Here is a 14061-nt window from a genome sequence, read left to right as displayed (position 1 = left end):
AGAAGGAGACTCCACAGCCTCCCTGGGCAGCCTGTTCCAGTGCTCCATCACCCTCAGAGGGAAGAAGTTCTTCCTCATGTTCAGCTGGAACTTCCTGTGCTTCAGTTTGTGCCCATTGCCCCTTGTCCTGTCACTGGGCACCACTGAAAAGAGTCTGGTCCCATCCTCCTGACACCCACCCTTGGATCTGCAAACATTTATCTGTACTGCAAAAGCGCGTGTTGTCTCTGTACTGAACTGAAAGGACACAGCGCCCTCCCCTGCTGCGCATGGGAAGAAAGATTTGCCATGTGGTCCTCAGCGATACTATTTCTGAAATCAGAGCAATTTTCTTTGCTAGTCGAGCAAAGACACTGACCTTCGGTGTGAAGTTTTAAATTCCCTTTAGTTTGTCATCTAGCTTTCCAAGCTTTAAGGTTCCACACTTGATTCTCCACTTTAGGTTTTCTCATTTTTATGGAAAAATGAGATTTTCATGAAATTGTTTTATTTCAGGAGCCAACCTGAAGAAAAGTGTGTAATATGTAGAGACTGATAGTAGAGTTGGGAGAGTTGGCAATGCTGCCTGTGGCATTACAGTACTCCCCTGGTCTTGATTACAGGAGTTAACCCTACCTTGCCAAAGTCTGCCTCACCGTCCTTTGTAAAATATGCAAGCACATACTATCATCGAGGCTGTATTTTCTAGTGAGCACGTCCTCACTTTTCCTCCCCTCCTCTAATATCTGCTAATGCTAATTTAAAGGCAGTGTTTTCTCTCACACGCCTCTCAAGCCTCGGTGTCTAGCGTGTGCGTTGTCTTGGGGGAAGGCTAATAATGTAGATGAATCACATTGTGTGATTGGATTGTCTTACTTTAAAAAGACAACGCAAGCTACATTAAGCACTAGCAACCTTTCAAGCAAAACAGATTCCTCCTTGAAATATATACAGATTGCCTGGAAAGCTTAGTTCAAAGGAGATTGATGTCACTTGAACATTTGCGTTGAATATGGCTGGCGCTGGATCAGGTCCTAAAAGCTGCAGTTGTTTAAGCCAACCTACCTGTTTAAGAAGAACCTGGAAAGTACTGCTCAGACAGTATAAACAGGGAGGTTTTGTGTTACGTAGGGTGATTGTAGAAAATGGAAGTGTTCATAAATATACGATCTATGAAGATTTTCTATTGTCCATTGATGTAAAGTGTTTTGACAGGAATAAATATTCGCTCATACAGATATATTTCTGTGTATGTGACTATTCAGGACATATAAACATGTACAGTGCTCATAAAAGACACAAAGGGACTCCTGAATTTCATCAAACAGACGGTGTATTTTGCTTTCTGAAGGAGAAGAAACCATGCTTTTGGCTTTTCTTGCTTTGGCTTTCAGATCCCTAAACCCTCTACAGCTGGGACTTTGTATATTTTTCCAATGTGTGTTTTTTTTCCAGTCCTTTCCAAACTCTCTCACAGTTTGGTTGCATTTTGGGTTGAACTTCTGGCCCGTTCTGAGCCCTGTTCAATCCATCTCACCCTTCCTCTGTTACCCAAGCCAGATTTCCTCCTGTTGCAGAGTCTGTAGGAGCAGATGGGGTGAGATGAACTCTGTGAGGTTCTGCTTTCTGAATATTTTCCTCTAATTGTTGGACTGGCTCAGTGGATCTGGAGGGACCAGTTGGAAGCCAGGACCATCTGCACAAAAGCTCTATGCTTCTGCATTGGCCCAAGAATCCTTTGTATCCTCTGACTCTGTGGTGGCTTCGTTCCAGCAAAGCCATACTGAAAGAGGGCTTCTCCTGCTATGACCTCTTTAGGGATATCGTATTAAAAGTAAAGGTCACTTAGAAACTGTTTCCAACTCAAGGGAGATAGCTGTTTCTTAAAGATAACCACCAGTTTGGAAAATGTTGACCTCAGGGACTAAAAACATTGAGCTTTTGTAACAGTAATTCCATTGAAAGTCCTGCTTCATTTAACCCACACAGTTAGCTGCTTTTTTTTTTTTTTTAGCTAAGAAATTTAACAACTCCCTTTAGCGTTTTTTGGAGAGGCAAAGTTTGAAGCAATTGAGGCTGCTCTCAATCCACACGTGGCTTCTGCTTATGGAAGGAGGAGACCAAACACTAGGCGCTTTACAAGACCTGCTTATTCAGGTGGTAAAAGTGCCTGATGTGGAAGTTTGGCTCAGTTTGGACATAAGATCTGTAGCTCTGACTGGGCTTTCTTTAAACGGTGAAAGGACGGAGAAGGGCTTTTTGTTGCCTTGGATCTTCTGTGGGTGGAATCCATCCCACTGAATCGCAGCAGTTTGGAAACAGGCGCCCGGTCTCCCTGCGCTGCCAGTGAAGAGGGAGTCACTCGCAGGCTGCAGTTCGTCCTGCCAGGGGCTGGGGTTCATCTGTCTGGTTTAGGATGGGATGGCTCAGCTGCTCCCTCGCTCTCCTTTGACTGTAGCAAGAGCCTGGGCGAGTAACTTTTATTTGCATATAGTTAGAGCAGATGAATCCTTCCCACTAGGGCTGGAGAAGTCTCAGTGGAGAAAAGCACGTTTCTTGCCAGGAACGTGTCTAGAGCGTGCATAACTTGAAAAGGCACTGAAATCCTGTGCGAGTCAACTAGTACCTCTGACTTTCAGTCAGATTGAAGCACGTACTCTTAAAAAACAGGGAAGAATCAAATGTGGACTTAGAAGTTGTTTTGAGGGCTTTGCTAAATCAAACACTAAATGGTACCTTAAGCACTGTTCGTATAAGCAGCTTTTCTAAAGGTAGGTATGGAATAGATGTGGTTTGATGGAGGTAGTGTCCAGGTCTTGTGTCTATTTTAACTCCTAGAATATTGCTGGAAGAACATCGCACTCTTCCAGACACAGGTCAGAAAGCCTTTACCCCAGTTTTTAATATCAGCATCCAGAATGGCTGACGTGAGGGTTACCAAATGGTTGCTTTTTGGCCCAGAGATGAGAAATTTTACCTTAATCCACGTTTTTTAAGCTGCAGTCAGGATTTGATTCTGAAGGAATAAATCCTAGTAATTAGGAAGGATAAAATTTCCAAACAAAAGGAAGTCAGGATATTGGGAACAGCTTATGAGCTATCCAGATCTGACTCTGGTCATCACCACTGACCTTGAAGATTTCTGTGCATATATTGTCTCTAAAATGTAGTCAGTGCCTTCCTTTATTAGGAGCTGCTTCAACAAGCAAATCTGACTGTTTCCTAATGTGATTTTATTATGGTTTTGGAAACCCAAGAGCTGATGAGGCCTAAGAGGTCTTCAGGAACGGCTCATGACTCTGTTGCCTCCTCTACAAATACCCAGTAATTCCAAATTTACAGTTACCACAGGAGAAAAGCTGTGGTGACTGAAATGGGGCAAATTGCTTCATTGTATGAAAGTTTTCATTGGAGGCAGCACGAGAAGTTGTAAAATGTAAATCTCGTGCTCTCAGATTTCCCCGTGTTTTCACAGAATTGCATCTGTGACTGTGCAGCACTACAGAAATTTCCTGCGAATGTGCTAATAGGCCTTATGAGAATGTTCTATCACCATCCATCTGTCACTTTCTAACAGGCCTGATTGGCAAGCACTTGTAACAACTGACATCTGTTCTCGCTTATTGATATGTAGATTTATGGTAATTGCTGTGAACAATAAGACACAAAATTACCTAAGGTGAACATTAAATTAAATTTTCATGCCCCTATCCTTATAAATAATTTTTTTTTAAATCTTAAGTTTCTAGCAAGGCATACTGTGCATCTGTTTTGTACATAATTTAATTGTTTTTTTAATCTGCCAGATAACAAAATGAAAGTTGAATTTCCTTGCAATCTTGAATATTTGCCAAGCTGATAGCACGTTGGTAAATACATGTTATTAAAAATGGAATCAAACTGTATTGTGATTCTGGTTTTTTTAATCATTTCCCTTTTAATTCCCAACATCGTCTCCATCATGAAGATCAAGAGTTATTCCTTACCCAGTTCTTTTTTCCCCTTCAGGGGGATTTTCATGTTTCATGTGCAGCTCTGCCTATGAGGCTGTTCTTCAGCGTTCAGCAATTTGCATTTCTTCAGAGAGAGGTGCATTTGCTGAGTGAGCAGCACTTTCCAATAAAAACGATCTCCTTGTTTGCGGTCCAGCTCTATTGTGGGATTTGGGACTGTTATGAAAAAGCTGTAGGATGTGAGATGTGTGAAGACAGAGTGTGAAAGGGAGGAGAAAGAGAGAGCAGATCAGTCCCGCAGAACTGTACCTTGGCTGAAGTTCAACTGAACCAAAAATCCCCATTTGAAAGCAAAGTGCTTTCTGGGTCTGAGACTTGAGAGCATTTGGTTTCCTCCTCCAAGTTTGTCCTAGCAAGTGAGATGTTGATGCACTTGACAAGTTGATGGGAGAAACCAATAAAGAGGGAGCAGAGATGGTAAAATGCCTGGGGAACGTGAAACAGTGATGACAGGACTGATTTTTTGTATGTATGAACAGACCGAGGGTCCTAAAGAGGATGCATATTAAGTGATAAACCTGTTGACACAATCAGCTCTAGACCGTGCTGGATGACGGTGGGTGCCATGAGCCCATGCTGTCCGTCACGTTCGGGTGCTCAGTTCACCAGGGCTCTTCACTGTCCTTTGCATATGCGTGTGGGACAGCAGCGAGCCTTTTTTCTTCCTGAAGGCACTGAAGCTGACCCCCTACAACATCTGCAGAGATGGTTTGTGGCCAGTGTCTTCTAGTCACCTCTCCAGTAAAACAGGCTGGGTGGGGAGACAACTTTGTCACTGCTAGCTCTTGTTCCCTAATTTTTTTCTGGTGTTGAAACTCATACCTCAAGTTGATGGGTTCATCTTGTGCTTCCACGGGAAACATCCCACTATTAAATAATTGTTTTTTGGGGATGAGGCAATGCTGGTGCTTCTTTTGCATCCACACAGGCGTGACGGTGCTGCACGAGCCCGGAGCGAGCAGTAGTTTGATGTGCTGCCTGTTGACCTTGCCTTGCCTGCTGTACCTTTCCTTGAGTGCTGCACAGTGAGCGTGTGCTGCCTTCCAGCTTCACAGCCCTCTGTGCTCGTTGCCTTCTTCAGCCTAGCATGCATGGACAAAGCCGTGTGTACAAAATGCAATAGAAAAAGCACTATTGAATTGCTTCAAAATCCATTTGCGTCCAAACTGAGGTTTGGAGCCAAGTCCATGAATTTTCCAGAAGCATGTGGGATTTCCTCTAGGTGAAGCTATTTTGCGGTCTCTCCTCTAGTACCCTTCTGTATTTTTTGGCTATTATTTAATCCTCCCATGTATGCTGTGTAGAAGTCCAAAGTGGAAACCTCCCCACAGAAGAAATATAAGCTGATTATGACTGATCCTGCTGATGAATAGCTAACCAGCGGGTGACAGAAAACCATGCTGCCACGATGGAGAGCAACCCACAGCTTTCCCAAATCTCTGTTTCTGCACGGCACGAAATACGGCCTCAGTGATGACCAGCAATGTTTGCTGGACATTCTTTGCTGAATTACTTATACTTCTTATGAGAGAGGAAGGTAAAGTGGTATTTGAGGACCAAATATCAATCCAGGATGAAAATGGATTCCATATCTCATTTTGAGAACCACTGTCTGCTTTGTTTGCAACGAGCTGGACCCCAGCTTAAGTCTTTTCCATCCCTAAAAGGTTGTTTGCAATAATCTGCAGAATCTTATTGTAAAGAAAGAGGATTTTTTAACAAAAAAAAAATTTACACCTGAGGCAAGCTAGTAGGTCATCTGAGTAATTAAAAAAAGCAGTACAGCGCTTGCATATCTGAATTTCTATCTGAATGGTACTTTTTGACTGAAAAGTTCTCAAGCTAAACCAGCGATAGGATTTGAAAACTATTGCGAATTTCCTTACCATGTTTGGTTTCAGACACGTATTTATTGATATGATATTGCTTCCAAAACTTTGTTTTAGACTGATAGTAAAAATAAAAGGTTTTTAAAGTATTCAGTCAACATTTTCTGCTTTAGAAGGTGACTTTGTTCAAGATCTGAGATGTTTTAAGCAATTTTATTCTATTCATTTGGGTATCCTATATCTAATCTTTAGTATTTATAGAATGTCCGTGTAATTAAGGTACAGTTTTGCTATTTCAGGTTATCTTTTCTATTTAAGTAACTAAACTTTGTGAGAGCTGGTTTAGAAGACTGACCAAATTGCAACAGTGACCCATGATCACTTTGTTGAGTGGTTACACCTGAGTGTCTAGGTATATAATGACTTATGACTAGGGTAATATTATTGCTCTTTGCAAAATAATTTGGATTGGTAGGGTTTGAGAAAAGCCGTATATTTTAAGATGGTCATTAGCCTTCAAAAGAAACCTGAAGGAATTTTTTTGGTTACGTAATTCCTCCAAGTGTGTTGTGCAGATTCCAGACTACAAAGCGGTGGACCTTGGATCAATTAAAACCTTACTCCTGACGTTGTCATTGTGTCACATTTTCAAAAGCACCAACATCTGAGCTGACTTTGAGCATCTGACTGAGGCCCAGAAGTGAGAACCTCATCCGTGCTAGGTGCTCACCTGAGACCTGACCTGCCTGTTGGACCAAGCTGTGTTTAAATTTGTGGTTTTTTTCATTAAAAAAACCCCACAACTTATATGTTGATATCAAGGTTGACCTCAGAGTTCCTAGTGCTGGGACAGCGAGAATACCTCTTTGTGGGGCTCGTTGATAGTACCAACCTGAGTCTGCAACATGTGTGTTTGAAAGTATTGTCTCTCTCCATTATTGCAGGAGTTTTCAATTCCAACAAAATACTCTCTGTCATTGCATTTTTTTTCTTCTCAAGCATACTTACAAAGTATTCTGTTTAACCTTTTTTTTTTCATCTTCTCCAAGTTGTTATTAAGTTCCCCTGGTTTGAGAAGTGAAGTGTGCAGGGAGAAGTAATATCTCTTGTTAGACAAACTTAACGTTCGGAAAAAATTGGACAAGTTGCCAGGCACTCAGTCTATTCTTTGGGTTTCTGCAAAACTCATGCAGCCTTCCCAGCTCTATCGCTTGGTTTAAAAAAGGTGCTGCTCTTCCTACCACCTAACCTTTTGTGTGTACTTATATTACCAGAACTGCAAGAACGTAATAAAACTCCTCTAGTATTTTGGTTTTATGCAGTTTGTCAATTCTGTTGAGGGCTCTAGCAGCATGCAGAGATCTCCCTCGTGTGCCCAAACCAAAAAGGATGATCTCCCACTGCCATGTCAACAATCTCTGTCACGTCCGTATGCAGACACCCAGCCTGATCATCGCCTCTGTGGACAATTGTATCTTATTCAGAGGATCCTGAGAAGGGTCCGGTCTGGTTAACGCCAGCACCTAACTTGTATCTGCATTTTAATCTCTTACTGAAGCAGTTCACCTTAAAGTGCCTAAATACTTTGTCTAGTCCAAGGTAGAAGGTAGGTACTTTGGAAGGCTCCTGGAGAGACAGATTCCTGTCCCTCTGATTTGAGTCAAATGAAGGCCATTCACTGTTCCTTAATCATCTTTTTTTCCGTTTCACGTAATTTCTATTTATTGTTTGTCCCTTTTGATTTGCCATGTAAATTAAAGCCTTTGCTATAGAAACACATGCATTTTTTGAAGGTCCTTGTTGAAATGCAGGTATCTCTCTCCCACATCTAAAAAAATGAAGTGACAGATGACTGAGTAGACCTGATATTACAGTCCGTAGCTTATGGCCTGAAAGTCCCTACCTCAGTGATGGCTCTGTGATCAGTCTGATACCAATTTTGATGTTCTTAGTTCAGATGTGTTTTTAGAAATGAACCATAGAAAGGAGAATCAGCACAATTATTGGCTACTGCACAGTGTAGCCTTAGCTGATGCATTCAGAGGGGACATGGGAAACAAACTGTAATCACCCCAATTACATGACCCTGTCCTGAATGTGTTTTAAACATTAGTTTCTTTACACCCCCTGTTGTGTCAGGAAATAGTATTGTGTCTGGGCTTCACATGGAGTTTAAATGACTTAATTCTACACTTCTCTTATAGAAGCGGCACAGACTAGGTTTAATTTTCGTGAACTATGGCCTGATGCCTTTGCTGTATTCTCTCAGCTCCAAGGCAGAGCGATGAGAGATGCTGTTAGGGGGCTGTATGAGGCGGTTCCCAGATTATAGATGTCTTGGGAATGAAAAGAAGAAATGAATCTCTTGGCAAGGTACATCCCAAGCTCCATGTCCATTGAAAATAGCTTTGTATCTGTCTATATATATAGATATAGATATAACGTGTTTTAATTAACCGTATTGCTTCTTCACGCAGGCATGAACGCTTTACAATTACAGAATTTGGCGACTTTAGCAGCCGCAGCAGCCGCCGCCCAAACCTCAGCTACCACCACCAATGCAAATCCTCTCTCCACAACGACTGGTGCTCTGGGAGCCCTCACAAGTCCCGGTAAGAGCAGAATGCTTGCTTTCGAAATACAGACCTGAGACTGAATGGGAAGGTGACAGTTAAAACAGTGATTCCACGTTGTGTCGAAGTTGTGTGCTCGTATAAATTCTGAAGACCCTGTTAATAGCTGAATACATTTTTGGTGCTGTTATTTTGAAGCAGATAACTCATTTTTCAGGTGGTCCAATGTGGGCATGTTCACCTTTCCAGGCTCGTTTCAGGGGCCATTAAAGCCTAATGGACCACTTTCAAAACTACATGAAAATGACAGTTGCATGGAAAACTTAAATTAAATTATGCTTTTCACAAAGAATTCAGAACACAAGCCAGTCCTTCCCATCCTACAGAAAGATCAGCTGAGGTGGTTCTTTTTAATCCCCGAGAGACCAGTCTTTGATTCCCAGTGCATTGTGCACATATTGCCTTTACCATTGATAAATTTTTTGTGAAGTCCTCTCTTTTTTTCCTTCTTTTTCTTGCTGTAGCCTCAGTTGAGCTTTCTTCTGGTCCTAACTGAGAATACAGTTACAGAAGTGATGTCAGATGCACAGGGAATACACAGCCAGATTCTGACTTCATTGCACTGAGCAGAAGACAGATTTATGAGGGAGTAAGGGACAGGATAAAAGGTGGTGGTGCCCTCATGACCAACATGTAGACTTTCAGCCACACATGTTCACTGTCTGCCAAACCGTAGAGAGAACTCAGGGCAAATCCAGAGTTCAGTAACACTTCAGCATCTCCAGAATCCGTGGAGAGAGATGCTGATTCGATGTAGTTACTCTGGGTTTACAGTGATGTAGCTGAGTCAAGAATCCGGCCACTTATCTTTACATAAAGGCTGCAGGGTGTAATTATTTGCATCGTGAAGTGTGTTTATTGCGGTTCTAAAAAACATTCATATTATTTTAGACACCACTAAAGAACATTTGTGTTTAATCTTGTTGGAGTGTGTATTTATTCCCCATGAAAAAGTAATTCATGGCAGACGGTTTGAGCTCATCAGTAGGGAAAACAGTCTTCACTGCACAATAGGGCTGGGACCGAGCGTGGCGCCGGGTGTTAAAGCTGGCCAACGCTTCCCGTTATGTTACGGTTTTATTGTTTGTTTGGGGCAGAGGTTAAATGGAAGGCAGCTTGGCTAATACTAAGCTTGGGCAGCATTTTCCTGTTTCTGGTGGGATCCTCGTCTCGACCTAAAAAGAACAGTCATTCGCAACATCTCTGACAAACAGGTTGGGTGAAAATAATTTTGGTTTGCTGATTTATTCTTTTTAAATCTGAATAATCTCTCCCCTCTGTCCTGGAGCTGGGGCTTAACGCTTTGCAAAAAGGCTCATCTCAGCGTCAGTGTTTCTGCAGTGCTCCTGTCTAAATGTCACCCATTTGTAGGAGCGGAAACGTTGCATTTCATGCACGCTCTGCAATAACTCTGCAGTTGAGCTGTTCAATGGCTGGGCAGCCCGTCTTCCCAAAGCATGCTCAGCGTTTCTTCAGCCATCTGTGAGGTTTCTCAGGGCAACTCAGTGTACTGTGCTGCGGTGCAAAGCGGCTCCAAACAAACTTTCCTGATCGTTGCTGCTCTGCAGCAAAGCGGCACCAGAACCTCGGGCAGCAGCAGCGTGTTTCTGTCGTGCTCTTTGTCTTGCCGTGTGAGCACAGAACTCAGATTCATCCTGAAGGTCCACATCTTCCTCTCTCCCTCTCCAGTGCAATCTTCTTATCCAGCGTGGCTGACTTGCTCTTCCCTCTTTTAACCCGGTCTCAAGGCTCCTTGAGTACCCGGAAGGTGGTTTCATCTGATGTCCAAGTCTACAGAGGCACATGGTTAGAAAGGTGCTTCACCTAGGCTGGGCAGATACTTCTTTGGGATAACGAGAGCTTAGTATTGTTTAGGGTTGTACTATAGAAAAGATAGCAGGGTTTTTCCAAAGAGGTTAATGATTTCGGCTAACGTATTAAAGGTGTCTTATTTTCAAAAAATTCTGGACGTTTAGCCTTTGAAATAGTGTATTCAGAATGGCAATTGTTTTCAAAAGTGTTATCGATAGTAGCTGTACACAACTGTTTCTAATATTAGACAACAGCGTGTCGAAGTCTTTATCTGATATGTCATTTGACCTATTTATGTTGCACAACCAACCTAAAATCAAGCCTTGTTAAAATGTCCTTCAGTTTAACCTTTCTTATCTGGTTCCACATTCTCCACCCTATTGAATATTTTGTAAACTTGAATAATATCTTCAATGATTCTTCTCTGCTCTATGGAAAATGAATTTAGTTCGATAAAGCTTTTCATAGTAGCTCAAAGTATTTCCATTAAAACATGAAATACGTTGGCAGAAAACATTTAAATCTGCCTTTCAATGTGTGGATATTTGGAGGCCTTCAGGGTATTTTTTTGGTCTAGTTTTCTTTTAATAGAACACTTCAGTTTGTTGTGTTTCGTAAGTGTAAATTATTTTGCCTGATTTCAAAGCCTGCACTAAGCCTAGGAAGAAATGTTTGTGTCTCTCCAGATAATGCATTAAGTTAATATTTCTCAGTTCAGAAAACTGCCCAGATTTAGGAGAGTGCAAAGGTACATGTTTAAATTTAATCCTGTTTTTGATGCTGTTAAAGCCAAAATACTGCAAGGAACAGGGATGGGCATAAGCATATACTTCTAATATGCCTTAAACCATTGCAGCCACATAAATGATATCTATGTTTCTACCCATATGTAACTGCATCTTTCCCGAAGATCTCTTCTGAATCAGTCTTTGACCAAGAGCTCTTGTTCCGTCCTTTGTAGACGTGTCATAAGAGCCTCAAAAGGTGGTTACTACAGTTACAATTCATCTTGCGACTGAATTTTTCGTACATAAGCTTGAGCAACCTTCAGTGCATCAAACTTTTACGGAGGGATGGTGGTCAGACCAACTTTGACGCATTGGCAGCACATTAAAACAGGCCGGGAAAAGAGGAACCAACAGGGCATCTGATATTTGAGGATGTCAAGTTTTGCTGCTGGCTTCTAATTGCAATATATTCAAAAAGAAGAGAAAAATACTCAGCATCTAATAGTGACTGTTCAATCTGTGTGAAACTCCTTCTTCGAGGTTCATACAATCACATATTTCCAAACAAATTAAACTCCAATGATCTTTCGTACATTCTTACTAAATAGCTTTGACCGCAAGAGAGACTAAGGACGCTCATTCTCCTCCGTGCGCTAAATACTTGCTCTTAAGCTTGAAACAGTATTCATTCAGAAAGAACAGAGACAATGCAATCCCCCAAACTATTAATTTTTTTATAATTGTAAATTTATAATTTCAATTTTGCATACCCATGGAAGTCTCTCCCTATAGCATTGTTAGAAATGATTTTTTAAAAGCCTTTGCTTAAAAAAACATGAAAGATTAAGCTTTCATTTTAGTAAAAATCCCCTCAGGCAAGAAATAGGTTCTTTTGTCTCTTGGCCCTGGAAAAAAATTAAAATGGTTTAAATTGCCCATGGTTAAAGTAACTGTTTCTTGCAATTATCAGATGGTGGTGAATAAAAATGAAAATGAAATCATGAAAGAATAAAAACCAGGTAAATGCATATTGTGTCTTTCATGAGTTCCTCACGGGTCTTTTGAAGACTCATTTAATCATCTTTCTTGTCTATTATTTTGATATGATAATTGTTTCCTTTATTTACTTTAATCACCTCTATTTAGTTAATTAATTCTTCACTTTCTTTGCGTTTCACTCACTTAGAATACTTTCCTGTTGTAAAGGCAGGTACCTGTTGTACTTCATAACGTAAGGATTTGGGCTGGTGTCGCTTTTACCTGGCCCCGGCTTGTCTGAACCAGTTTATCTCAACTTCCTTTTGACTGGGCCCAGTTTCTCCGTTTCGGCAGGGTGCCTCTCAGCGGAGTGGCAGGAACCTGGTCCTCTCCTCTACGGGCTGTCCTTGACACATCCTGCCCGTGGATCGACTAGCAGCAAGCTCGCAGGGAGCCTGCCGAGATGGACGGTTAATTCAGTGGGTGGTGGGACGGCCTGGAGGTGGCCATGCAGGAGGGTCATACAAGCTCAGGATCACAGTATCTGCCTCTAACACTGTCTGACATTTTGTTTGCCTCAGTTGACCCGCTACCCTAATTTTCCCGATGATAATAATGTTTATTCTGACTGTCCTGGGTGGTGCAAGGTTGATATGGCACTGTAAAATATTTCCTGATAGCAGGAGCAATGAAGCTCATGATCTTTTTGCAAACCGATGTTAAGCAACAGCAGAAAAATATTTTGTACTCACAGGAAGAATGTGGAAGTGGGGTTTTGGGCACCAGATTACTTTGTCATCTTGCCCTTCTCCATCACTGCATGGATTTTTGTTGTTTAATGCCATGAAGTTAGAGTCACAGAATCACATCAGTTGGTAGACACTTCCCAGGGTCTCTGCTCCAGACTCCTGCTCACTGCAGGACCACTCAGAGCAAGTTGGTGAAAGCCGTGTCCAGTCAAGGTTTGAAGATCTCCAAGGCTGGAGCTTCCACAGCCTCTGTGAGCTCATTTCAGTTTTGATTCTTAAAATTCATGTATAAATGTTTTTTCAGTAGCCAGTCGGAAAGCCCTTCTATGTGCAAATGAAGAGACGAAACATCTAATTATACATCCAAATTTATCTGCATAAGCACACACAATATAACTTCTGAGCTGTGGGGGGACAGAATTGCTAAACCAGAAGATAATTCCATTTCAGACATAGGAGCCTTGATTTTCCAGGACATTTTCATGATTATTTCAGTCTCCAAACTATTATTTATTCACACAGCTGAACTAGCTGTTCATGCTTCAGTAAAAAAGCTCTTCATGTTTACCTGCTGTGTAAACCTAAGAAGAAATCTTTGTGCAAAAAAACACTGTCAGTGTAGAAAGACTTTTTTTCTTTAATGTCCTCTTAAAATCCAGCCTAGCTTTAGCTATATGATATCAGAATTCAGCCATTAACTCTTATGTTGAAAAAAAAGCTCTCCCTAGCACAAAAGTCTAAAAATACTCATTTTCAGACAGATGCTGACATTGAAGAATAACAACCCCAAGAAAGGAAGTCTGTGAAGTATAGAATAAACTGAAAAAGAGAAAAAAACCTGATTACAGTGCCTGTCCTGTAAGAATTAATTCATCCTTTCCCCCTTGTAAAAGCAGGGAATTAGAACTTATAGTTAGCATCCGTGGTTCATAATTTTTTCTACCCCCTAATATAGCACAAAGATTGTCTTTGTTAGTTGAAGGTATTCATGTTGGGAACACAATTGTTGAAATGTTAGATTTTTTAGAATATACAAGATGCTTCAACTGAGGAGCAGTGAAGAATGTTCAAATAATCATTCTGAAAAGATTCTCTTTTTGTTCACTTCAGTACAATACGTTTTTCTCCAATCAGCGCTGCAAGTCTGCCACCGTGACATTTTGTTAGAGGCCAGTACTCCCACTGAGATCGCTGTGATTTGCTTCCAGGATGATCCAAAAATAACCCTTCCAGTAGGTGTGTAGGAAGGTCTGACAGTTTGCGAAAGAATGAATTGAGGTGGAGGTTTCATGTTGCGAAAGATCAGTTTAAAATGCAGAATGGCACTTTTCATACTGTAG

The 14061-nt window shown here is 41.4% G+C and overlaps 1 protein-coding gene across 17 annotated transcripts in view; it reads left to right on the top strand.

Moving 5' to 3' along the window:
* The window catches only part of CELF2 (CUGBP Elav-like family member 2), a 571124-nt gene that overhangs the window by 521691 nt on the left and 35372 nt on the right, over positions 1-14061 (top strand). For all 17 annotated transcript variants that reach the window (XM_075428972.1, XM_075428969.1, XM_075428973.1 and 14 more), the window contains one exon: positions 8299-8433. In XM_075428972.1, the coding sequence (XP_075285087.1) occupies positions 8299-8433 (135 nt within the window). The remainder of the gene's footprint in view (positions 1-8298; positions 8434-14061) is intronic.

Source organism: Opisthocomus hoazin, chromosome 8 (genome assembly GCF_030867145.1).
Source record: "Opisthocomus hoazin isolate bOpiHoa1 chromosome 8, bOpiHoa1.hap1, whole genome shotgun sequence".
NCBI lineage: Eukaryota > Metazoa > Chordata > Aves > Opisthocomiformes > Opisthocomidae > Opisthocomus > Opisthocomus hoazin.
Note: the sequence above shows the minus strand (reverse complement) of the source record. Positions and strands in the feature narration are given on the sequence as shown.